This window comes from Athene cunicularia, assembly GCF_003259725.1.
Source record: "Athene cunicularia isolate RWA chromosome 5 unlocalized genomic scaffold, athCun1 chr5_part2, whole genome shotgun sequence".
NCBI classification, from domain to species: domain Eukaryota; kingdom Metazoa; phylum Chordata; class Aves; order Strigiformes; family Strigidae; genus Athene; species Athene cunicularia.
The window spans coordinates 856,941-884,098 of record NW_020799102.1 but is presented as its reverse complement, the minus strand read 5'-3'; the positions used below and the strand labels follow the sequence as shown (position 1 = coordinate 884,098).

The 27,158-nt window shown below is 45.4% G+C and overlaps 1 protein-coding gene across 8 annotated transcripts in view; it reads right to left on the bottom strand.

Annotated features, from left to right (window-relative positions):
* The window catches only part of PAK6 (p21 (RAC1) activated kinase 6), a 30,217-nt gene extending 6,473 nt beyond the window's left edge, over window positions 1–23,744 (bottom strand). For 2 of the 8 annotated variants that reach the window (XM_026850254.1, XM_026850258.1), the window contains exons 1-4: window positions 10,218–10,421; window positions 5,723–6,340; window positions 2,101–2,592; window positions 1,717–1,850 (exon numbers count right to left, since the gene is read on the bottom strand). In XM_026850254.1, coding sequence (XP_026706055.1) covers window positions 1,717–1,850; window positions 2,101–2,592; window positions 5,723–6,340; window positions 10,218–10,421 — 1,448 coding nt within the window. Of the gene's footprint in view, window positions 1–1,716; window positions 1,851–2,100; window positions 2,593–5,722; window positions 6,341–10,217; window positions 10,427–12,783; window positions 12,805–14,346; window positions 14,834–19,509; window positions 19,576–20,203; window positions 20,690–20,715; window positions 21,045–23,658 lie in introns of those variants that run through there. The other 6 variants (XM_026850252.1, XM_026850255.1, XM_026850253.1 and 3 more) reach the window with 6 other exon arrangements.
* Window positions 23,745–27,158: the final 3,414 nt, after the last annotated feature.

Sequence of the window (27,158 nt, the reverse complement as noted above, 5' to 3'; positions counted from 1 at the left end):
GGAGAGGGACAAAGGCTAACTGCGGGATTTCCCCAGTACAGAACCTAACCTGTGGAGAAACAGTGCCTGTCATTTCACAGTGCATGAGCTGCAAGAAAAGCTGATGCACTTCTGAGCTCTGTGGTTCTAGAAGATAACAAAGAGGTGTACTTTCAGCTTGTCACGTATGGAATTTGGTTTCAGTCAAGTGACTGCATAGTGTAAAACAGATTACTAGAGGATTACCTCACTCCTGGAGATGCAAATCAGTTATCACCTTCAGCAAATGTTTAATGAGTGGAATGAGGGTATTTTCCTCCCTGTGAAAAACTGATTGAGGCTTGCAGCTTACTTTTGATAAATGTTATGGTTATAACAGATCCTGTTTCCACTATTCATTGAAAAGTTCAAAAGAAGGTTTTCTAAAATAACTCCCATCTAGGCTGAGGTCCCACAATGGAATTTAGCCTCACTGGTGGATATAAACTATACAGACCCTTCATAAACCTCTTCAGAATATTTTAATTCTTTTTATCTGTAGATCCAGTGGTTCCAATACCAGCTAAGAGCTGCAAGGGTTTCACTGGCTCTGCAATGCCGTAACTCGGCACTCTGCAGGATTCCGTTCTTTTTCCTGTCCAGGAGCAAGAGTCACTAAGTCGTGTACTTTGGTTCTCAGCCCCCAAGATGTGCCTCTGAGCTCAGTGCTGGGGGGAGGGCCTGGCCAGCTAAGTGTCTCCAGGACACTCCTTACAGGTGGGTTGTGGAGGCTACAGAGGACAATGAGCTTTCTTATGCCTCCCAAACACATCACAGATGTGCTTGCAAAACAGAGAACCCAACAGAGCACCCAACAGAGCAAGATACATGCCTTAAATCCACCGCAGGATCAGTAAAGGCTAGTCAAAGCACATAAGTGAATTAAAGGTACACTGTGATTTTTAAAAAGTAAATATAATTAGTGTTAGCCATACTACCCAATTGTAATCCAATTAAGATTCTGAATCTTCAAGAGAGGAAACCTTATCACACAGACTTTCTTGGTCAAGTCTTTTCATTGGCATTCCCTGCACCAGTTTACAGCCTCACAGGACTGCTCGGAAGTAGGAGGAGGGTGCTCCAGGGTCACAGGTAAGACACGATCGTCATAACTGCATCACCAGAACACCCTGGGAGTGGGACTCTGGAGCCCACTGGAGAACAACTTCTTTGCCATACAGAAATGCTCTGGGCATTAATGAAGTGGTGTGGATAAGAAAACAAATTTAGGAGAGTGTTCAGTAGTTGCTATCTTTAGGCAATGAAATTTGGGAAGGAGTCCAGATCTCAAGGCCCTGCTGCACTTCTCCAGAGGAGTTAGCCACAGATTCAACCTCACCAAGGCTGCACCACCAAAAATTACTTCTGCATGCTCTTTAATACTTATTCAATGACCTTCCTGGCCAGAATTCAACAGATACAGTAAACAATACTTTTTACCAGTACTATGTTTTACAGGGAAGGTCATCAAGCAGATAAATAGTGGGTATGTAAACCGATCAGGCCTGTAAATGTCCTTCTACATCAGAAGTATTACTGCATACTTCAAAGGGATGACAGTTAGGAAGTGTAGTAGTTCTAGGGCACTGTAAATACAAGATCTCTGAGCGAAACTCTTCTTCCCAGAAATCTCCATTCTACTGCTCTTGCCTGCCAGGTGGGAACACGAGCGTTGAGGTTTCAGACTTTGCTTCGTACCTGATCTGAGACACAATGTCCGTGAGGGCTCCCCCCTGCAGGAACTCCATCAGCACCCAGAGCTCCTCTCCCACTAGATAGCTCTTGTACATCTCCACTACGTTGACGTGTTGATAGTCCCTCATTATCACCACCTGTAAAAACACAGTGGACAAGTGACCACCACAAAAGCACTAACAATACTTAACCCAACCCAACAAAGCAAGCACATACAAACCTACAAGTACAACACAGTAGCCTCTGTCCCCCCAGTCTTTTTTTTTGTTTTGGTACTAGTATAATTCTATTAAAAGGAAGATGTCTCCAGCTCTTCCCTTCTTTACCACACTGTTATCATGGCTTTACAGTGGACAGCAGAGCCCCACCTCTCCTCACTACACTCACCTCATTGAAAAGGAGCTCCCGGCGCTGCTGCTTCCTCAGGTCCATCATTTTCACAGCCACCTGCCGCCCCGAGTGCTTCTCTCGAGCGATACAGACAATACCTGTGGACCCTTCGCCAATCTTTACGTAGTTCTCCAGCAATGTCCGGGGATCCCCCTGGTCCACAACCATCCTAAGGGCAGCTTTGAACTGCTCGTGAGTCACAACCACCGGGTCCTCACTGGCCAGCTGCCCTTTCACAGAAGAGTCCTGGGGAAGGTGAAGGTTGCTAGAACTAGTCTGAGTCTGCCGGTTCCTGGGAGACCCTGCGGGTGACGGCCGGCCTTGAGGCACCGCAATTGCCTTCTCCACCGTTGGTGATTTCTGGGGGGTCCCAGCTTCTGAGATCATCCTGGGGAAATCCGAGGCAGGCTGATCTGATGGGAGAGACTGGGCTTTGGCTGCAGGGCTGCGTGGTGAACCCCATTGCTGGGGCCTGAAGAAAGCATTAGGCTTTGAGAAGAACAAACACAAAAGTGGAAGAAAGAAAAAGCAATGGTTAGATTAACAAGAAAGAAGTGTTGGGAGCCAGCTGGGTGTCATGCCACTCAGGTGTAGCAGACTGGAGCCAAGAGCTCTAGGTTCTTGTCTCCAGGTCTGCCCAACACTTGCTGCATGACTAAGGGATGCAGATTTTCAAGAACCAGTTAAAGGATGAGTGCTATGCTTTAATGACCTCTAAATTGAGGCAGTTTAAAAGGGACCTTTTAAAGCACATGCTTTAAAAGAAAACCACTAAAAACCAAAACCCACAGAAAAAAAACCAAACCCGCAACAGCTGCTAAAAAGCATTCCAACCTTGCCACCAAAACTCAGGGGCAACCTGTGTTGCAGAGAACTTGAAAATCCTTTATCCCTCCATGCCTCTGATCTTCCTATATATAAAAGGGAAGAGGATTCATGCCAAAGCTGTAAATCACTTTGATGTCTTAGCCTAATTCCCTTTGGGTAATTATACTCTGCCTACTGAAAACTCTCTGCACTTTCCACTGGTACCTGTGGAGTGTTCCTGTCGCTCAGACACAGAATTAGCCCTCTGTTTTGGGAAAAGACCCACAAACCAGGACAGCTGTGCGTGGCCAGCGTGAGACTCCAGCTACACAGAGCCACCTGCCACCTTGCCATCTCACCGGCTCAAAACTGACCTGCAATGAATTTGGATTAGCAGCGCTCCTTCCCAGAGCACTCGAGGCTTTCGGAGACCTCCCACTCAAGCACCAAGCAGGCCCAACCCTGTTTAGTTTATGAGATGTAGTAAGATCACAGCCCGCGGCAGCGTGGCTTCAGGATACACATTCCCATGCTAGCACGATACGTAGGTCTCCCAAGAAGGGTAAATCCTGAAGTGCTAATACTCACCCTGGAAATGGTGACTCATTAAAATTCAACATCATCTAGCAGGTTAGGTATAAAATACATTATATACTTAGTTATACTTGAAATAATAGTGGATCTGACAAAGTAGCAACTTCAGAAAGAGCAAGCCAATCATTTATATTATAGGGCAAAATAAAAACTTCAAAGCAACAAGCTTTTTCTCTCTCACAGTTCAGATTATTAATAAAGTTAATAATATGGCTATGGGAACGGAAAACTGCCAATAGAGAATTTTTTAAAAGAGCACTCATTTTTTCTCAGACAGAAAATAATTGTATAGAATTTAATTCTATGCACTTTGGTTTTTAATCAAGGATTTCTGTCAACAGTAAAATCTGCATAAGCCTAACACACATGTAGCTCATTTTCACACACAGGGCCTGAAAATACGATTTAGTAGCTCCTGGCATCGGGGTGCAGGAGTGTGCAAACACAAACTGCCTGTCAGAAGTTACTTCCTCCTCATTTACCAGCTCCACCCCTGCAGTCCTGTAGAGACATGCTCATGACAACAAAGTATTTATTTCCCAACTCCTGTTTTGTCTCAGGAGAGAGGAAAAAAAAAAAAAGGGGGTTTATATAACCTAGAGCACGCAAAAGGGCACACAACACGCATGCAAGCTCACACATGTTGTCTAACCACACGTAAGTATTATTTCCTGCTCTTGTAATTTGACAGCCCCTATATACACATTTTCAGTCTCTGGGCGTTTTGATCTGTCACTGGTTCTCCTACTTCTCCCGCCAGTATGAGGGCAAAAGGGGAGAGCACTCGACCTCGCCATGGTGACTACAGGCTGCCTGTTGAGGCACTCGCCTCCCCTTGCCATTCCATCTGCAATTCTGCGTTTCTTACACATCACAATTACACATTATCATCTCCGTTTGTGAGGAAGTCTGAGGATTTCATCACTGAAGGCTGCTAAGAACAGTTTAGATAAACAATTGCCAGTGATGGCACAGCTCCTCCACTGGAGCAGGGAGATGGACTAGATAACCTCAAGGTCTTTCCTCCTCTCCTCTCCCAAGCAGCTCCAGTTCCAACACACCCAAGCACATCCATGTGCACACACCATTTGACTGGTAACCTCCAGTTAAGTAAGCGCTGGGGCACGGCAAATACACTCGCTAGAGAAGAAAGCAGCAGTCAGTTCTCCCGAGTACTCGGGGACAGGCCTGCAGCCAGCACAGATCAGCCCAGAATCAGGGACAGCAGTAAGTGTAGTTTGTGCTACACAAGAAGTGCATTCCTTTAAAATCCCACTCCCTCCGAAAGGGAATCTGCAGGGAAAAGGCTGTGTCGAAGCCTTGAGCCTCACCCTTAGCAAGGAGGGGTCAGAGAGCGCCCCACTCTGCAATACACTTCAGAACAGTCCGTTTTGTCAGGCCAGCGGTTCCCTCATCTTCCTCCCAGCTCAGGGGCTCCACGCCTGCTAGGAATTAGCCTGGCCTCGCACCAGCCCAGCGCAGCCTCTGAAACCACCCAGCAGCTGTGCAGGGACACTGAGCGCCGGGTTAGCCTGGGATGAGCTAGAAGCAGTGGCCTGAAGGGCTACATTTCCTACCCCGTAACAGGAACCAGAGCTTTTCTCCAAGTTTAATAAGTGAGTCATTCATTCAGGATAGCTTTCCTGGGGGAGATGGAGCTATGAGCTGTCCCATCCTTACCAAAAACCAACAGCGAGATTTCCTGTTTGACAGTACTGCGGGTGCTGATGGAAATGTTCCTATTGCAGGCAGGTTGGCAGATACAGCTATAACCAACAAGCTCTCCTGAGGTAGCTCTACTTTGCACAGGCAAAAGAATACATTACTAATGTAAATTATGGCAATTTCCCAAATGGCAAAAGCACATTTATGCTAGTGTAACGGCATTTAAGTCATGCCTTTACTACTACAGAAGGGCAAAAATGAGTAAGTTCCCTACCTCCTTCCCAGCCTACACTCCGGCAAGCACAGCTCCACCACAAGCCCTTCCGATGTAGATCTGGCTGCCATTTTGAGCTCTGCCTAGCAGTATATTCTGTGAAACTTAGGCAGACTACACGTTTCCCTTGTCCAGGACTATTTTGATTCCAGCATTAATCATAACAATAGCAGATGGTTGCATGATGTTTGAACAAATTAAATTTGTTCAGCTGTGTTAGTAACCTCTGGAACTGTAAAGTCAACATTGCACTCACTCAAAAATACTGAGTAACTTTACCTTTATCTGCAGGGAAGGGCCTGACTTGTTTGAGCCGCTGGATGAGGGGAATACACTGCGTAACAGCCTCCTCTTCAAGCTGTTCTCCCTTGATTTGGAGCTAGGGCTGCCCTCCCCTGAGGGCCTGGAGTTTGCTTGTCGCACAAGACAAGGCTGAGGCCAGCACTCTTCCGAGCTCTTTTTTCCCACCTTCTCGCTCTCCCCAGGTAGAGTTGGCATGTGCTGCAAACCAGAGGCACGCTGGAGGCAGCTGCCATCAGCACCCTGGAACTCTGAAGGCCCGAGGGACTGTGCTTTCATTACCATACCGTTGGGATGAGACTGTCCTTCCAACCGGGGTTTGTAATCTGGCCACATAGTCTGCCTCCGGGTCACCTTGCTCCCACCATTGCAATTGAGGTAGTTTCCGTATTTGTCTGCCCAGTCTGCTTCAGGACTCTGAAGATACATGTCAGGGGGTCTGTCCTCCCCCAGGAGCCCAAGGGACTGTGCTCTCCTCCGGCTGGTGGGGCTCCGGCCCCTCAGAGTGTTTGAACTGATGGCAGAAAGCTTCTGGATGTCGTTGAGTAACCCAGAGATATAGCCTTCCACTTCCACAGTGCTGCCCCTCACCACCGTCTGCGAAACACAGGGGAAGGGGGAAAAGAGTCGTAAAAACGGAGGCTCAGCTTATCTTGACAAAGGTGAGATTTTGTTTGTCTAGTCAAAGACAACTCAAGGAATTTAGGGGGAAAAAAAAAAAAAAGGTAATTTTTTCTGTCTTTTTTCATTATTCTTTACTGAGAGGATAAAAAAGAAAAAAAAGGAATCACTGGGTTGCATCCTTCTGCCAGAGGCAGCAGTGCCTTCAGCCAGAGCAGTGAATTCTGCTGCTGCACTAGCATTCTAAAGGACAACATTAAAGCAGAATTAGGATGTTTTTAGCACTCCTGACTCTCTGGTGCTGAAATTGTGCTACACTCCATCAGTAACTTAGGGTCAGCAAGCTCCTGAGAATATTCTCAGAAGTTACAGCATGCCGTAAGCTCTATCTGCAAAAATCACCTTGCTACTCCAACACAAGGTTCATCTCTCCCCTGTAGCACTCTCAGTAATCAGCCTCCCTTAGTCTGGTTTTTGCTAATGCATCTTACTCCCGTCCAGTGAAGACCACGCTGTTCCAACACTTCATCCCTCCTCTGTTCTGCCAAGCTATTATAATTAAAAATGATGAACAAAGGGTCACAACAGCTCACAACTGCCTTGTAAGCAAACGATGAAAAACAAGGCTTCCATCCAAACAAGCAACAGCACTATACAAGTAGGACACTTGAAGCTGTCAGTATATTATGTAGTGCTCTACCTTGTTTGCTCTGGAACTGAAAAGCTTACAGAAGCTTTTTTAGTGCTGGGAAACAAAATGTTTCATTTCTTCACAGAAATTCATAGGATCACTCCTACACTTTCATGAATCTCTGCCTGAGGAAAGTCCTTCCCTGGAGTGATGGCAATCTCCTGTTTGCTAACTGAACTCCAGGGATCTTCTAAAGATGCTGAATTAATTACACTGAGCCTAACATTTAAGCTGGTGCAAAACAGCAGCTCCAGCAATTTCAACAGTCTGCCACCACAGTGCACAAAGTGAGCGCCCAGACTGCTCAGGGTCTGAGAATGAAAGGCAGAACAGAAGATTTTGTCAGGCAAGGCCAAGAAAGGACAGTCTAACTCATACCACTGCGTACACATCATCACCTGCAGCAGGAAATTCTGCTCTTCAGTCCTACTGCAGCAATGTACCTCCCTCACCACATCCATGCACCTTCCTTCATGGCCCCAGCTGCTGTCAAATGCTGCCTCAACAACATGCTGAGGACACCAACTCCTCAGACTGTTTCCATCACTTTTGCAACAAACTCAATAGGGGAAAAAAAATACCAAAAAGTAAATGGTTGGAGAAACCAGACTGAAAGCTGTCAGTGGGGTGGGAAGAGTCTTCTGTCCGTTCTAATTCATCCATTAGAAACGCCAGACATATCAGAAAAGTGACCCTTTACAAACTACACACAGTACATGTCCAAAAATGGAAAAACTGTGATAGCTGAATCCAGAAGATGATGAATAAGGCCTTGGCCTAATAGGGCAAATTAGCACTTAAAAAAAAAAAAAAAAATCTTACTATTGATTGGTAACATTGAACAGGAATTTGTTCAAACAGAGTTTACCAGAAATAATCAACTATGTGATGCAGTTTGAGTATCTCCACTTGGATTTACTGGGGGGGGAACAAAAAAGTAGCGTTAGTTTAAGATTCTTCTCTAAAGACTGTTGGGTACTGTGTCCTTGATCTCTTAAAGTTGCACTTCCTTTCAGCTTTTACCATCTACAGGTTTAGTAAGTCATACATGAAAGCACCAACCAAGTACTAGACTCAGGACAAACTCCAATAAATCTCTTCATGCACATTTCTATTTTGACAGTGATGCCTCACACTATTATCTCGAGTATATTTTTACTAATACATGAGAAAACTCGCTCAGTTTGCTCTGGGAATGCCGTAGATACAGTGTGAAGAACTTAACCAAAGTCAAGATATAGGAGCGAGCTATCATTTCTCCCTGACCCAAAGCCTGATACCCTGTGATCGACAGAAATTGGGTTGCTTGACATGATTTGCTCTTGACAAATCCATGCTGGCTGCTAGCAATTACCCTGCTATCTCCTAGGAAGTGGTTGCAAATAGATTACTTGCTTATTTGTTCCAGTCTCTTTCTGGGAATTGAAATTATTCTGACTGATCTGCAATTCCTTGAATTTCATTAGGCCCAGCTGACTTGAAAATATGTAACTTGTCTAAGAAGTCTCATTTCTGTTCATGTTTTCTTATTCTAGCCTGCGTTCTTACTCCTTTATGCTCGTGCTAATTGCGTTAGCCTGCTGATCACAGTTAACCTTTTCAATAAAGACTGAAGAAAAATCATTAAACATTTAAGAATTCTCAGTGTCATCTCTTATTAATTTTCTTCCAAAATGAGCAGTGAACAAATTCTTTCCTTCATCCTCCTTCTCCTCCTCGGTGTACTTATGATGCCTCCTTAGTGCCCTTTATGTTCTTTGAGAATAACATCTCTTCTTGTGCCTTGGCCTTCCAGTTTTGTTCCTACATAAATTTCTTTTCTATTTGCCCTTTAGAACTTGACCTACTTTCCACCCTTCTGAGCAATCCTCCTGCAGTTTAAGCTCATTAGAGAGCTCCTGATCTAACCAAGTTGGTCTCTTATTACACATTTCATCTCTTCTCTGGATTGTGGTCCTATCTCCTACTATGTTTTGAACCTTAAAGCACATTTAGGACACCATAAAACAGAAGGCAATACCTCCTCGCTTTTTCTTTTACCTAGCCCTCCTAAGCAAGTTTTTCCTTTCTAAATCAACATTCTGCTCAAAAGATCCTGATGTGCCATTTAAAGTGCAGGTTTGATTTTGCATTAATACTTGCATTATACTAAAATGTAGTCCCATTTAGTCCCCATGTTTGAAGCATTTGTACACAAAAAGCTAAATACATTCACCTGATAGACAACCATATTCTTTTATGTCCCTCCTAAAATCCAAGCAGTAACGTCTCTATTTTACAATCTACCTTTCAGTTTTTAGGCCCCTGTAGGGTTTTTTTTTAACGGGAACAAAAACTTCCCACAAGCTAGCAAGACTTAAAACACGATAATTCCGTCACCATTTTTCATTTCCTTTTCCAAGGGATCACCGCGAATCTGCCTCTCCTCACACAGCAGGTCCCTGCAGTCACTTATGAGCACACACCGTCTACAGATGCCATTATCAACAGCCACCCAAGCAAGAGAGCATCTAAATTCACCCATCTACAAGAGTCAGTAACTTGTTTCTCCTTACTGAAGGACTTGCTTTAAGGACATCCTCCTGTTTACTATGCCCCACTTTCTGTTAAAAGGCTGGTTTCTGAACCCTTTTAGCCTAAACCCTGGTTCAGTCCTGCTCCCTGTTGCCTCTCATTCACTTAGCCATCCATGAACAGTGAGCCGGTGCTACCCCGCTCTCTCCCACTCAGGCTTCCCTGTCAACTTCATTACCAACCAAATTTGCTCACCCACGGGAATGACAAACAAGCTAAAACAGGTCTCTCACGAATTCTCCTCTTCGCTTCCCTGTACAACAGCTGAACACATCCCAGGCCCTGTCCGCTACCACAGGAGCTTTCACAGGTCCTCCTTACAGCGAGAGGCAGCCAGCCGGTTATTTCAACAGTGACACTACAGCAGTCAAGGGTACGACCGTCCTTATTTCGGATGAAGTTACTACCACTTCAAAAAAAAGACCATGTTAGCAAAGCCGAGACCCTGCTACCCACTGAATTCCTTACAGATCCCACCCTTAGACCCTTTTAAATACGTATGGGGCAATGGAAACACTGCCTCAACCTGGGCTTCCCCAAGGAAGAGGGAAGTCCAAGGGACAGGAAAGTGCAGGCTTCCTCCCTTACCTTCATAGGCTGGAGTTGCATCCTCGTGATCCTCGAAGGGTCTACCACTGGTTTGGGACGCCTCAGCGTGTCTAGAATATTCTGCCATTGAGGTGGCAGGCCCACAAATTTACCCTCCTTTGGGTCAAATGAAGTGTGGACACGGTGCTCAAAGTTCTGTGGAGATGAGATCTCCGGGCGTTTCTTCTTCTTCTTGCGGAACATGATGCCTAAATCAGAGAAGGCAATGCCATCAGTGCTCTTACATGTCGAGGTCCGATATGCCCCATCAGTACTATCACGTGTTCGTTATATAAGTTAACTGCATTGTATTAAGAACATTCTCCAGCTACAGCACTTTAACAGGAGTTGATTATCTGCTTTTACAGATGAGGAAACAGAAGTAACAAGAGAGCAATTACTTGCTCAAGACCACCGAGCAGGCCAGTGGCTTAGCTGGGATTTCTAGTGACCTTTCTAGTGCTCTGACCACTGTGAAACACTGCTCCTATTTCAGAAAAGAAACAGGCGCCTGTTACGTCTACGGCTGAACTCCTACTACTTGGCTTCCTTTATTTCTACAAATTCTTATCGCCCAATACAAATGTTTTAAATATATATGAGAGATACATATTTATATTTTACAGGCTTTGGAGTCCAGCCAGTTAGATGGTGTTGACTCCACTACAAGCCTGGGGTGAAGGGTGGTTAGGAACAGGGATTAGGGTGCCTTCTCACTGGTCACTCCAAGTAAGTAATATACATTGGATTCCCATTTAAAGACAACAAAGTTGTTGCCCAAAGGACTGATTTTGGATCTCAGTTTTTCTAGGTTAGAGAGCTTGGGGGAGAGAGAGAGAGAGAGAGAGAGAGAGAAGTGGTGGTAGGTGGAAATCAAACTCTGTCAGCAGGTAGCTGAAGAAGCTAAAATTAAAAACTAAGATTCCTTTCCCTTGGGGGCTGAGAGAGACAGTTTGTGTGAACAGCCATTACAATTGCAACAAGCTAAAACCAGCTAACACTTAAATATACCCAAACAGAAGAGACATTAAAATCTGTGTTTAGACTTTATAGAAGAAAAAAAAAAAGAAAAAAAAAGAGATGTAGATAGATAGAAAGTCAAAAGTTTTACACCTTTTTGAAATTGGGAAGGTATGAAGGAAAATGAAGAATAAGAGCTCTGCAAACAGTCACAGAGGTGGGAAAGCTTGAATAAGTGGAGAACTGTGATGGATGGACACAACCTCTTCACAAAAGACAGACAGGGAAAATGGGGTAAGGGGGAAGTTACTCTTTCCATGAAGAAATAGTTCAGAGGTAGAGAGATTTTCTGTGGAGAGAAAGGTTCTCCACAGTGGAGAGTGGTGGGAGTCAGAGACGATAGGCATAAATCAAAACAAGAGAGGTCCTGACTGGACAGATGGAGAAACTGTTCTGTGATTAGGAGGGTCCAGCACTGGAGCAGGTTGCCCAGGCAGGCTGTGCAGTCTCCATCCTCAGAGGTTTTCAAGAGTGAGTTTTTTCTTGAAGACAAAGCCCTGAGCAACCTGGTCTGACCCTCAGAGCAGACCCTGCTTTGAACAGGGGGTTGGACTACAGATCTCTTGAGGACTCCTCTCCCCTGAATCGTTCCATGATTCTACTGACTGGTTTGATGGCTTTAAAGTTACAAATACACCATGTTACATTTTCCTATTTGCTGTTGGAGAAACACATTTAATGGGCAGATTACTGTTCTGTGGATGCCATGGAAATGGCGTGCCCCAGAGCTCATCATCTCCTCTCCAAGATGCTTTCTGTCAATGCACAGGATGAACTGCACAATGAGAGCCATAAAGGAGCAGAGACAAACAGAGACTAGTTCAGTGCTTGGGAAAAAGCTGTACAGGTATCTTTAAAGCCACTATCTGCTAGTAGAAAAAAAAAAATGCTTATGTGCTCTTCCCTTTCCACTCACATCTTTAATATTATTTGTCTCTCACTAATACTGCCTAAAGCAATGAATGCCACCTCTTCCTGAACAGCAAGTAGAGGGGTTTTGCCACTTGATCTTCAATTTTGTAGTGATCACTCTTCCCCTGTACAGGACCTCAGCTTCCAGCAATTTGTGCTGAATAAATATTTACAAGGGTCAGAGACACAGAACACACAGAGGCAACATGTTGTGGTGCAGACATGAGCACACTTCTAGAGGACGCTGGTCTCAAAAAATCAGCACACCTCGTGCTTTTTTCCCCCACAGTGAAATACATGTCAAACATTTTCCAGGTTGTTCCACTTAAAACCTGATTAGGGAGTAAAGTACAGCCACCAGATGAGCAATGACTTTGCTTCCTAGTGCTAGGCTCATACACACTGGCTTAAAATTTGGTTACCAGGATCCTGTAGTTCACTGGGATGGGAAGTGTCTGTATGGGGCAGAAGGACCTTTACACCATCTACACCCCCAATCGTGCAATCCGTCCTCGGTGAAATACAGACTTCACACACTGACAATGTCTACTGCAATACCATGCCAGAAGCCTACTAAAGATACCTTACAGCTGAAAAAGAAAGCAAAAGGTTAGGCAACTAAAAAACCACTTACAAAAGAAGCTGGAAGCAACTGCTCTGCCTAGAAGAGGTTTTGCAGCCAGAATAATCTTTGCTCAGAATATGTTCCGAGGAAAACCCAAATACATCTCAATGGAGAGCTTATGGGAAGAGCATCTGTGCTCCAGGTCTGTATAGCTGCTACTCGAACACAGTGATTCAACTCGAAGGCCCCTTAGGTGCTGCATACTAACTAATAATCAAGACTAAAGCAATGGGGTAATTCTGGTAAGGAAAAAAGTGCAGAGAGTCCTGGAAAGGAAAAATATTCTAATAGCTCATGGTGTTAGTACAATTCAAACCAACAGCTGGTGCTACTGAGGAGCTTTCACAGCCTCCAAGGAAAGCAGGAAGCATATCGCTAGTATTCCATCAAGTGCTTCAGTTCTGAATCGTTGACTACATGTCAGTCATGACAGCTACTTGATCCACCAGAACAGGGGCATTTCCAGACAGAGCGATGTTACTATTTTAACCAGTATCTTTCCTTCTCCTGCTCCTACTCTCACAGCTTCATTCCTCATCTCATCTTCGTAAGGAGAAGATATTCAGGGCATAGCACAGAGTGTCTTGCAAGTTTGCTCTTTAACTGCTTCAGGTGGCAAGGGGTCCTGTAAAATGGGGTGTTACGAATACCACAACCATTAGCACTTGTAGCATCAACTGTTTTCTGAACATTTCAATCATTTCACCACGGGAAGAAAGATTCTAGCTAAACTATTTCAAAATGCAAATTTTTAAAGCCCAGGTGATGTTTTGGCCCCAAATAGAACAGTGGCTCTCCGCCAGCATATCAGTTTGCATAAGCATAAACATTACACTTGTATGTTTACATTAAATCCCTATACCTGTCAATCAACACCTGGACTACACTTAGATCTTACATATAAAAGCACGCTTCCTAAACCCAGAGAGAAGCATCTACTAAGTTCATGGCCAAATTTTAGGGTCACTAGCTGACATGGCCTGCATCTACCTTAATGGTTTATAATAGACATCTTAAAAACAAGAAAATGTAATCAACTCCAAATACAACATACCCCTGGGTATCCAATGACACTTGATTTATATGGTCAGCATCAATCTTTGGTTATAAAGACATTGCCATATCAGACAGGTGGTTTAAAGGTACACTGCGTTAACATCAAATTAAATTCATACACTAAAAATAGATATTTGAAATCCAATGAGTTGTAATAATCTGTGTAGGTTTTGCATTTCACTGAGGTCTGTATTTAACCAGTCTCCTTTCACTTTGTGGTTTTCATGCAAGAGCTATTTACTTGTATTTCCGATATCCAGCTACAGAATGTTTAAATAAAATACATAAAACAGGCCTTTTCTAATTCAGTAAGAAATTCATAAGAACATTTTACACATTTAAGATTCTGTAAATCAAGCCAAACCTGTATTTAAACGTAGACAGCATCCCTTTAATACAATAATATAAATACTGTGACACTGATTTTATAATAATCTACTAGACTTTAGTCTTTCATTCACTGCTGACAACTGTACTGTAAGAAATGTCACAAACATAAATAATAAAAGTCACTACCACAAGACAAAAGCAGTCGGAGATTGAAATTCTCTCAGCGATCCATTCCTGCTGCCTGGGAAACCACGTTAGATTTGTCAACTCCAGATATAGCTGTTCCTAGATGATACAGTTCCAAAAGCTGTCACATCTGCCAGTGAGCATGAGAAAAAATCCCACAGCCAGCAGATCCAGAGCAGGGGGAGGGATCGGCTGGGAAGGAGGGGCGAGAAGAGAGAAGGGTCAGGCTCAGAGGAGAGGAAGGGGTGGGAGGATTAAGGATGGAAGAGAGAAAGGGGAATGAGTTAGGAAGGGAAAGAGGAATGGCTGGGAGACCGGCAACCCAAGGAGCAGGGCACAGCAGAGAATCAGCCCCACTGAAAAAATGTTATCAGGAATGGCTCGGTAGAACACGCGAGTTCAAACACCCAGACAAAGCAGCCGGCATGCACTGTCCTTCCACCCGACTTGCCTCCACCCTGCACACGCACAGTTACACACGCCCTTAGCGTACACGCACTGCACGGAAATATGTTCGTACCCTCGTGTGCTCACACATACACTTGATGACAGGAAGACAGCAGAGAGCTACTTCAGTCTCACTTGTGTAGTTTCCAGTTAAAAATAAGCTTTCCCTCCCCCTCCTTGCTGCAGCGACTGAACTCGCGCATCAGCGCTTGTTGCGTTGCTATCAGAGATCGGGACGCAGCTTGCTACATTCCTCCCGCCCCGGACAAGAGATAACGCTCGGTCCCTGGGCTGAAGAAAGCAGTTCCCATGATTTTGAAGCACTCGCTCAGCTGATACGCCAAACTACTCTGGCCAGCTACGAGAGGAGGGGGGAGGAGAGCTCTTTCCACAGGACCTGAGGAACTGCAACGTGCAGACTGAGCTTGGAGTGGGAAGATGAAGATCCCAGAGAACCCACCAATTAAAGGGAGCATTTTTATACTCTGCTCTGCAAGTTACTGTCACATAAAACATTTCAGATGCAGTGCATATTAAATAGGCCATTCTCAATGCATGTTGTACGCACGTACGCGTGTGCTCATCCCCATGTATGTGTGACTGTGCACACATGGCATTTCCCTGTATTCCGCTCCTCCTAAGATCCTCACGATTACTCTCCTGAGGTTTACGACCTGATTGTTATTTATAACAAGCCATAAACTCATAGCAGTTTGCAGACAGGTTCCCTCCTCCCTGAGGAGTTTACAAATCTAAACGTGACTTCACGCAGCAAGAAATGACAACAAAGGGTGAGTGAAAAGGGGGAAAGAACAGCAAAACGGTCTGAAATCTGAAATGGGATCTCAGAGCGCAGAGCCTTGTCACGATGACACCTTCCACATTTGTCTGCAATTCTAGTTTTAGAAATACTGGTTTAGGTACTTTTTTTTCCTCCTAGAGTGGACATTTGCTTGCTGTGCTATCACTTCCCCTATTTCAAGTTCTTTCCTTCCACTTCCCTCGCTCCCTCATCAGCCCCCAAAAGCAAAGCTATGTGTTGGGGTGAACTAGCAGCACAGCAAACTGATGTAATGCTCCAAATCGTGCCCAAACACACACATGAGCACACAGATTAATATTACATTAGAAATAATCTTAGGGGGAGACATATTTGTTACATTGGTGGGTTTATTTTTGACAAATGAGAAAAAGAACACAACCGCTTGACATTTTTTGCCATGCCTCCACTGAACAGGGTCTAAAGGCTATGGCGCTGCCTCTTTCTCCCCTGATACATTTCTGCTCATAAATTAGGACTAAAATCTGAAACACAGTGAACGCCTATTTGCGAAGCTTGTTTTGGACGCTGCTCAGTGACATACTTCTGGGTGTGTTTTAGCTATACTAGACCAAATTCATTCTGGGACATATAAAAGCGCTTGTAAAGAAAAGACCTCTTGAACTTTCTGAAACCAGTACAGGCATGTCCCAGATGCTAATAGGCTTTTTTTTTTCCTTTACGAACAATAAAAGTTTTCCATTATTTACAGTCCCCTAGAAATCCCAGCTAAAGTCACTGTCCCATTGTGTCGGTCTCTGAAGTCAGGCCCCACCCTCCAGAGGTTTCATCTAAACAGACAAAAGGTAAGGAAAAGGAATTATTATCCTCATTTGCAGATGAGACAGAAAAAAAATTACTAGCTCGGTTTCTTCTAAGCTATGTCTAGATTAGCAAACATGAGAGAGCTTCCAGGTATGTCTCCTGGCTGCTTTTTAACTTCATCTTAAGGCCAGATTCAGGCCCAACACACCTTCCACGGTTGCACAGCACCTGTGGGAGCCAAGACACGCTCTGACCACATGTTTGATCTTGACACCAGCACGTAGGTCTAGACACGACGACAGAAACCAGCTGCACAGACACAAAGCACACCCAAACCTCAATTGCAATCCAATGCCTTCATTGTAAGATTAGCCTCTTCCCATCTGTGTTTGGTTTGCGAGAGGGTTACAACTAGCAAATACCACTGCAGCACCAAGAGAAGGCTGCAACTCGTCCTCTTCACCCAAAGCCAGCAGGATGTGTGCTGTGGGTCATGAGGCTGAGACATACGCCACTGTAACAGCTATGACCCTTTCTCCCCACCTTTTGAACACTGGATGTGACTGTGTCCTGCTCTGGATATACAAAACCATACAGCACTGCGTCTCTGACACCTGCCTCGCACATACACACTTCACGGTTCCACATCCCAAGAGTAACTGCAGTGGTTCAAACGGGTTTATTTGCTTTATTTTGCCATGAAGGATGCAGCAGAGTTAAAAACAAGTGGCTGTATTTTGCTCTTAATCCAGGATACCGAAGAGCTTCAAGATGGGGCTTGAAGGATATGGGGCTTCACTCTCCACTGTCTTGTGCGACAGATCCATTCAAAATGAGCATAAAAATACTACCAAGATTAGAGTAAGAACGTTTAAGGTTCTGTCTCCAAAAATTCACATAAATAGCAGTATCTTACGTATCAGATAGGAGGTTATGTTGGGACAAGCGCAAGGGGCCACATCTGGCATGCCGGGTCACATGGCAGACAAAGGAGCCAAGACTGCATCTGGGGAACACGCTGCTTCAAAGCGCTTCAGAACACGGGGTGCCACGTCCTGCGGCTCCATCTGAGCACTGTAACCTCCCTGTGCTCCTCCATGCCACGTCACGGATCGCAGAGCTGGCTGCCTCTGGCACATTGGGTTACGAGAGGGAAGCTGTAGCTCTGCAAATGTGCATGGAACAGACTTCACTGTAGGGAAGCACCAGGCAGGAGCCAAGCGAGCCGCACACTCGGTGAGCGTGGCCGATTACTGGCAAGCAGACCTGCCCCAGCCCAGGCACTGGCCACCACACACGTCCTGGATCGCAGTCCTCCATCCAGCAGCATGGCAAAGGGCTGGCAGAGACACCCCCATCATTCCCCTGACCACCCAAGTACAGAGGCAAGAGTTAAAAACTTCCTTCCAAACAGCACTAAAGAATCTTAGTCCCTATTTATGATCACCATGTTCTCCCAAAGTGAGATACGTACATATTTAACTGCTGTCAACAGCCTGCAAGGCAGTTTAGTTGTGTTATCCCCACAGGATAACTGATGGGAAAACTGCAGCCCAGACAGTGTGCCCCAAAACATGGAGGAGACAGACTAGCTTAAACCCCTCAACCTGGCTGACTCTCAGTGCCTTCCTACTCACTGCTGCCAGCACCAATATAGAAATTTAAATTGTAACAGACAAGTCTTCTCCTAGGGAGTATCAGTTATTCTGCTCTGTTTGGAAAGGAAAAAACACATGCCATGAGTACAAACATTCACACAGCCCTCCATACATTAAAACCTGAGGTGCACTCATAACACAAGATAAATAACTGTTATTGTCTACAGCTACACCCTGTTCATCTGTTCATTACAAAATAATCTAATCACTACCACTACAAGTTAAAATGGCTCAGCCCTAGAGCAAACGTAATTTCCTGAGATTTACTTTTTTTTGGAAGGAAATAGATTTGAACTTTTAGTCTGCTGTCACCCTACATTCACACTGCTCTCTTATGCCAGACAAATGGAAGGTCAGCCTCAGAACATCATCATCACCACTCATGATCCAGTCTCAGTGCATTAGCCCTCAAGCCACACGGTGAGCCTCCTGCAACTTTAGAAACCATACTGAGCAATTCCTTAAAAACAAGACCTGTGTCAGCCAAGTCCTGATTCCTCAGTCCTCCACTGAGTCTATGCAATAACTTGGAAGCCAGTGAGACTGGTGCAGAAGCAAAAGACAAGAAAACTGGTCCCTCAGTCCAGAACCTCCCTTGGCAAGATCTTTAAGCCTGCGGTACTCTCTCCAGCTATGTGCAGCACAACGTACTGGTTAGCCTTCAGCTGCCCTTGCTGACCCGTGCCTGCACAGAACTGATGTGCAGCTCTAAGTGAGGTGAAACTTCAGCAGTACCTCTGTCAGTACCCTCAAGAAACCATGATGTGCAATGCAGAACTTGGAACCTGGCTGAGTTTCGACTTGCAGTTGGTCAGGGTGTAGGCTAGTCCAACTGTTTTAAGCAATTTGCACAAAATATTTAACTCTTCTCTCTGCTTGTGAATTTCCCTAAGCACATCACAGAAATAGGTTAAAAAGTGCTCTTTTTTTTTCCTGATTGGAGGCAGGACACCCGAACTTTTACAGTGCTTCTCCTTGAGAATGAAACCATTTTGTGACCAAGCAAGTGTTACATTTCTCACTTTTGCAAGCCTTGGCAGCAGGATCCAGGATACTCTTTTCCAGTACATACATACTCACTCACACCCATCTAGACAGAAACAACCCCTGTACAGGGAACAGACTTTCCACCTGGAAGCACAGTTACTATTGCTGATAGCTCCTTTCACTATTTGATCAGCTTTGCTACTAGATACATAAACCATTCCTCACACTGAGTGCACAGGATGTACATACCAAGGCAGTGCAGAACGTTAAAATCAATATACAGCTTCATCACACCATCAAGAATGAGACTTTTCAGTGGGACAGGGAAGAGCCATGCAGCAGAGTTAAAAACTCCTTTCCTCAGCAGCTGTGGAGGGGCTGACTCAGGTTTCACCCAAGCACAAAACTCAGAAAAGCAGAGGAAAACTCAGCAAGTATCTCGCTCTACATACATCCCCCAAGTCTCACCTGAGAACTTGCACTCACCAGCCACAAACTTCTCTTCTGTTTTTTTCAGTACTCTGTCCCCAAATACATTAAAGCATTAATGTCCTGGCAAAGAAGAAAGCAAACACATCAGCAAACATTAACAGACAGGACTGTTTTCTGTAGCTGTAAAAACCTGGCTGTATCTGTTGGTTACCACCTGGCAAAAATAATTAAGTACAAATGCCCAATAGAATTGTAGTTTGTGACTGAAATAGGAGGAGATTAGCCAGCTTTCAGATCGCCAAAATACACTCACGCACCCATACACACATGAGTACTACAAGGTAGCTTCAGTAGGTGTGCTGAAAGGATCTCAGCTGGCACGGCAGCCAGGTCAGGAGCAGCGACCGAGGGGGTTCGAGTCAATTAGACCTCTCCAGAAGATACAGTGAGGGTCCTTGCAGATACAAGAGACTTAAGAGGAAATATTGCCATGTTTCCCATAAAAGCAATGAACATGCACGTTTCTGACATGCTGTCTGCTTTCACAAGCATCATCCAGAGTAATTTTAACCCCTTCTTCACCCCAATGTTTTAAGAGCATCACTCTGCAAGCTTCAACAATGAATTTTCCTCTCCACATTCCCCATCATCTTGAGTGTCAATAGGCTAAATCCCTAGACCCCAGGCACCACAGACCCGTACACTGGCCCACCTAAAAGTCACTGGAAAGCAAAAAACAAGATCTTACTGGTAGTCCTGCTGCAACAATGTCGGTAGAGGACAATTCCAAGTGAGAGGAGAAAGAAGGGTCTGGAGGGAAACTCTCCCGCTGTCATGCAGCAAAGCCGATTGGAGGATGGTGTTGCTGGGCTATAGGAGTAAAGATGAAGTAAACTCCTTCCCAAAGGAATCCAGCTCCTGGTTTTTCTTCCCTTCCAGAACCATCCCTTGATAGAAAAAATTGTATGACCCCCCAAACCATTCCCCTCTGACTTTGCCCAAGGCTGGCACTGCCAACACACGTGTGATCATTACGCTCGTCCTTGGTGGTGGCAAGGCTTAGCTCCGAAGGGAAGGGGTTAAGCCGCAGCAGCACAGCCACTGGGGAGTGGAGACGTTAGTTTGAACTGACAAACCTAGTCCTCTGTAAACAGAGGAAACAAATCGCATGGAACAGCGGCCATTAGGACGATGGTGTTACTGCTTTAAAGCAAGCAAGCAAGTCAGTGTCGATCCCCGAATCTGCAGGAGGGAGCTTACCCCTGACTCCTCATTGCTCCGTGACCAAAGGTGAGGTGGGAACGCTCTGCCACTGGAATCCGCTGACACGCCGATAAACTTGAGCGAGAAAGACGGCAGGAGAACGCGGGAGAAGAAAAAGGGGTGGAGGCAAGTCTGACATGTTTGTACAGTGCCTGGTTCACCCAAACTGCCGAGTTTGATTTCAGGGCGTGGTAGTAGATGGGACACAGAAGCACTCAGCGTGGAGAAGCCTCAGATTTGTTTTCCAAAGAAAACGACAGATGCCGACAGCAGAGCCTCTTGGGACCATCTTGCCTTCTCCTCACCGTCTTCTCCTTTTTTGGCCCCTAGAGGGGATGACAGAAAGGGCTCACAGTCACACCTGGGCGCTGAGGTTTGCTGGGTACCAGGCAAGAGCCTTGGGGAGATCACCTCTCATTCCCCTCCACCCTTTTTTACACACCCCCCTCACTTCACTGCTGACTTATTAAAGCTCCAACTTGCTCGTTAGCTCTTCTCTCTCGGCTCCGCAGCCTCGGGGCCTGGAGCTGCTGCGCTTTCTGACGAATCCCGACATCTCCGTCTGTGTCGCCTGGCTGCAGATTTCAGGACCTGCCACCAATTCCTTGTCACTCCCGGCAGGAAAGCTTTGATTGCTTCCTATATGGCTGGCGACAGAAAAATTCACTAATTTATTTGCATTGCAGATGAGCAGCACATGACCTGGCATTTTTACTTTTCCCCTATCGCTCGCCCAGCATGAGTCAGTGCTACGAGGGCTGAAGTCTAGTATCACCCTATGATCCTGTTGCGCTGCCTGTGCCGTGCCTGGGGGTGTACTGCCTCCTGGAAACAGGCATTTCCCCAAGCAGCTTGACTTGTGTTCACTAGGACACCAGCTCCACCACAAGTAGGGCAGAGGTGGAAGGGGGCATCATTAGAGGACACCTTGGGGATTACACCCAGCAGAGATCAGAGTTCATGTCAGCAAACCCATCAGCTGCTCTTTCTCCACAGCAAATAAAGAGAATTCTTGGCCTCTCCAAACCTCTAACAATGCTGGCTTAACCCTAAGATATTTTTAGGTCCAAAGAGCAAAGATAAAAGCCTCAAAAATCCACCCCCATGGTTTTTTTTTTTTTTTTTTAACATTTGTTTTGTTGAACCATCCTTAAAATAAATAAATTAATGACATGCTACAAATTATAGAATCATAGAATAGTCTGGGTTGGAAGGGACCTTAAAGTTCATCATAAATAATCATTAGGCTGTCATCATTTCTGCTGGAGTGGCTTGTCCAAGAGAGCCAGCCCAGGGACCTTTTTGCCACATTCCCCCATTCCCATTTTCCTTCCCACCTATTCATCCTGCCTCACTAGGCTGCAGTGTCTTTGTACAACGACCAGAGTCACAGATCTACTTGGAATGAACAAGATCCACAGTAATATTATGGAGAAGGAACAGAACTGGGGTTTGTATAGAGAACATGAAGGAAACCCTGGCATTATAGCCGATGGTCTGAGGTTCATAATCCTTATTTCCAGACCTGCTAGCTAAATCGTGGAAGGCTGCTTCCTGAAATTGCAGTCACCACTTCTACATTACACTGCAGGTCCTTGCCTGCCAGAGCCTGCCAAAGAGACTGAGGTTTCCCGCCTGCTACCTCACAGCAGCATCCCTAGGCTACAGGAAATAAAGTTAGCAAGGTTCCTTTCTGTCTGGGGATTAGGTTGTCTCTTCCTACAGGACAGGCCCCATACACAGGCGTAATCAAAAAAGGGAAAGTTCATGTTAATGGTAGTAAATAAAAACTACAATCAAGAGAGGGGGACAGCATTCCTTCTCCAAAAGACTGGAACTTGCAAGGCAGAAGCAGCTCTGTGGAGGATCAGAGATGAGGAACAGCATAATCCTGCTAGGTGTGGAGGAAAGGCGACAGCGAGCTCAAACTGTCATTGTCATCTGTTGCATCTGTGCTTTGCTGACGTGCCAGTTGGAGAGGAGTCATGTATGCAACGATAATTTGGGGAGCGTCACAAAGAAACGTCATTTATATTCTACAAGGAGTCACCCAGGCTTGGAACTGGCTTCAGATTTGCATAAGGATTATGTTTCGTGAGATTACGTGCTAAAAAAAGTCTTCTAGAACAAGAAGATGACTGATTTTACTTGTCAAGACACAAGTTTAGATGAAACCAAGGCAGCTTTGAGTTGGTGTAAACCTCTGTTACCTACAATCTTAGTGAAAAATTAGGACACTTTCCAGTCTTTCTATTCACGTTTGGTCCCTACACACTTTGAAGAAAAATTTCCCAGTAAAAGTGATGCATCTCTAATTTTCCCCTTTAGCGACTGTCCCTTTATTAAACATTTCAGCTGCTCCTTCCCTGCCCACTGCTCCCTTCTTACCTAGAGAATTGCACAAGATAATATAAATAATTATACTCGCACATTTATATAAACACACGCATACACACCCCACTCCTCCTACGGTTGCTATACTCTCTGTTGCTCATTCAGGTCCTGTCTGTCTCGGCTACGGCAGCCATAACTGGCAAGCAAGAAGTGCTGCAGGGTACACTGACTAAATGCTTGCATCGCAGACTGTATGATTTATCTACACAGCCCAGGCCATTCCGTATTCCATGTTCCCTCCCCAGACACAAAGCGTAGCAAATTTCAGATCAAAACTGCTGATCTCGCCTCTTTTCTCACCCTGCCCATCCACGTCACTGCGTCAGGAAAGCACCAGCACCTCATGTCTTGCATTGGTGCTGCAACAGATTCCATTTAAGCCCATTTCATCTCTACCAGAGTGGAATTTTGTGAGAGAAAAAGAAAAAAAATAAAAAAACAAACAAAACCCAAAATTTGTTGACATTTTGATATGCCACAGGCAAGACTGGGAACTTCTAATCTTAAATAAAAAAAAAAAAAGTTAGAGACCAAGACCAACTCTACCACATATGATGTCTTTCCTCTACCTCAACCAGGAGAAACATACTTGGCCACCTCTTTGGAGCTTGTAGGAACTGGGCAAGCTGTTAAGAAAAATATATCCTGCTTCAACAAAGCTTCCATGAGAAGCCTAATACCAAGGCACAGTAAAGATGATGCACTCAGGAAATCCCAGTAAGAACTAAGGCAGTTTCCACTCTTGGAGCTAGGCTGTGGTTCAGAGCTAGACCTTCTGGCACAGCTCCTCCAAGCTCTGGGATTTGCTAGGAGGCACAAACGCACTCCCATCAAAGAATTGCAGTCCCTCTTCCATGACTCTTGAAATCCAGAGTAAGCTGGCCAGGGAAGTGAAAAAATACGCCAACAATTGGGACAAAGGGGTCACTAGGAGAAAGGGTGTGGTGTGTTACAAATTCACAAAGCATCAGCATCAACCGGTGGGAGGAAGCACAAGATAGGAATCAAGTCTGCAAGTCTCATAATCAACACATGACATTAGCCAGGGCTGGAGATAAGGAGGCAGCAATCCAGAGGCAGTTTCACTTTAAATAAATGCTTACAGTTTAGCTACCTTTCCCCAAGGCTATTGCATTCAGAAGCGGGCAGAGAATTTTGAGAGCGCACTATTTGGCTTGCCAGCTCTAATGTTAGGGTTGTCCTCCTGCTTACTGTGCATTGCTGACATTATGAAGTGCCCTGGAGATCCCTGCAGGACAAAGCCTCATCTGCTCTCCCACTGCCTGAGCTCATTCAGCGTTCTTCTAGGTGTCTCCAAGGTTTACAGTCTAATCCCGTTTCCATTTTTTTGGCCCAATTCAAAATAAAAAACAAATGCCCCAGAGCTGAAGAACTGGAAGTTGGTTTATCAAGTTCATCGCCTCTGCCAGAGCACTGTGTGCTGTTACAGACCAGGACACGTCCCCGTGCTCGAGTCTGGCAGTGCAGTGTGGTGCGGAGTCCCTCTCCGCTGCATGCACGCCAACTGCCAAATACACAGGACGCTGAGTGACATGGAAGAGGAAAAGTTGTGCTGCCTCGGGCTCTCGTCAGCACTAGGGCAGAACCAGGTGGTGGTGGAGCAAAGCACAGCCCGTGAGGAAGCAGCACGAGGACCTGCAGATTCTGCCAGAGAACACAGGGCCGGGGCAGCGAGAGCTGAGAACGTTGGCAAGAAAGCAGATTCAGTTGAAAGAGAGTAAGAAAACAACAGACTCTCTAAAAAATGTTAACTCCCACTCTGATGTGAAGTTGAAATTAAAGCTCAGGAGGATCACCTGAACACAGCACACGCTGTTATGCTACTGGTTAAATTCCTGTGGCTTGGTAGACATTCCCTGCAGATAATATCAATACAGCCTGGATCACAGCCATCTCACACTTCTTCCAGATCTTTTACTTGCAAAAATTCACAGACTTATTAGGTTATAATAGAAGTAACGTCATGCTCCACCAGACAATTCCGTGCCCCCCTGTACAAAGGTGTATCTGCTGCTTCCCGCAGGAGTCAGGACAATCCGTCCTGGAAGGCACCATCACAGCAGGAATGCGCTGTAGCCCACCTTCTCCACAGCTCCACCGGGTCACCTTGGGAAAGTCAGTTTGCACACTGGTAAAATGACCGTGACAACGCTTAACTCCCACAGAACAGGGGCGGCTTAAGCTGTTGTTTTTTCAAGCATGCTGCAATCCTTAAAGATTCTATAGAAATGCAGACTGAAATCCCTGGCTGCCGCAAAAGGAACGCAGACTACAGCTCCTGTTCCGAGTAACTAGGTCAGTCAGCTATTGCAAAAGTATTAACCAGAATTCAGAGAATTCCTAGTGGCTAAAATAACGGTAGCAAAAGTCTAACGCCATTTGCTGTTATTAGTCACTCTCTACCTCTGGGTACATTCAAACCCAACTCTCAAGAGCCCAGAATAATTTGAGGGCTGGAGCTTATGCCTGTCAGAATCCAGGCACGTGGCTCTGCGCAGCACAGGCGGCTCCCGTCCCACTTGCTGCCTTGTGGAGGCAGGGAGCTGAGCGCTTGCAGCCCACCTCGGAGAGCTGTGCTCTGCACCAGTACCGGGGAAGGGGTGCCATGGTCACCCTCCCAGGAGCAGCCACCCTACAGCGAGTGCAGAGGGTGCTCTGTGCTGCGGCGGTGCATGGGTAGCGTGTTTTGGGGGAAAGCTGGCAGGGGCAGAGAGCGGAATCCAAGAGAAGAGGGGAGGGTTGACCACTGCAGTGGGGATGAGTATTCAAAATTTATCTCAGCTCCCCCCGGCTGCTGAGGCTGGACAGAGCACGGGCTCTCCTCTCACTGCTGAGCACTGCTGCCTGCCACTCATTCGGGCTTTTAGACTGCAGCTCACTCCCCTGGTTGTGCCGGTACCGCTGTACAGCTGTCTGCAGACCATGCCATGCAGATAATCAATATGACTACTTGCATCAAAATATTTCGGTTTTACTGGAAATAGGAGGTAGGTGAAGGTTTAAACCTTTTTCTTTTTTAGATTTATTATTAATATTTATTTTTAAACTCAGATTGTTTCAGCACCCTGCCTTACAGCTCAGCCACACCAACAGTCATGCCACCACAACTCAGAAGCCAGCTACCTGAAGTGCAGGAACTGGGCCTTCTTGTTTGGCCGCTGAGACAAGGATGTCATAATGCTGTACCCTTAGTCTCCCCTATCTCCGTGAGCTCTGAAGGCACTGGAGTCCACAGGATGGGTTGCAAAGGATTAAATGGTTATAATCACCACTTAGAGATTTATTTATATAGTGTAGAAAAATATGTTAGCTGTGACATCCTTATCCTGTGTACTAACTGCTGCAACAGAGGAAAGAGAAGAAGTTATTAATTGCTACCTCCTCCAAGAGTGATCTCTGGTCTTTCCTGCTAATAGCTAGAGCTAAGTCTTTTGCTTTCTTTATCCTTGGGTCTCTCCTCCAGTCTTCACTCCTGCTGCAGTTTTTAACAGCCCGAATACTACCATAAGACAGAATGAGATGCTGGTTGCTCTGGGGCATGCTGTTTCAGCAGAACACAGGCTGGTGGGCACACAATAAAGCTGCCAACCACCATTTTCTCCATTAAAAAAAAATTTCAAAACTACCCAAAACATTGCGCAACTATTAACGCTGTCAGATTCCACAATAAGAAACTAAAATGTGTGCACAGTCAGGCAATGCGTGTGACAAAGCACTGAAACATGCCAGCTGTTTCTGGGACTGTAAGAACATTTTCATACCAAAAGCCTAACCGATGATTAATGGAGTCCAAATTAAAGAGAGTCATGAGCCTACCTGACACACAGACCTGCTGGCATTTGGCTGCAGTCACAACAAATGTCCTTCCTTTGGAACAATTCTAGGTCCTGCTGGCTGCTGTAAGGAGTGAAACCATTGCAGAACAAATGAACCAGGGTCCTCTTCAAGATAACACCAGAAACTAATCCACTTATATATAGCTATAAAATTAAAGGCGTTATCCAGATTCTGAATAATAATAAAGT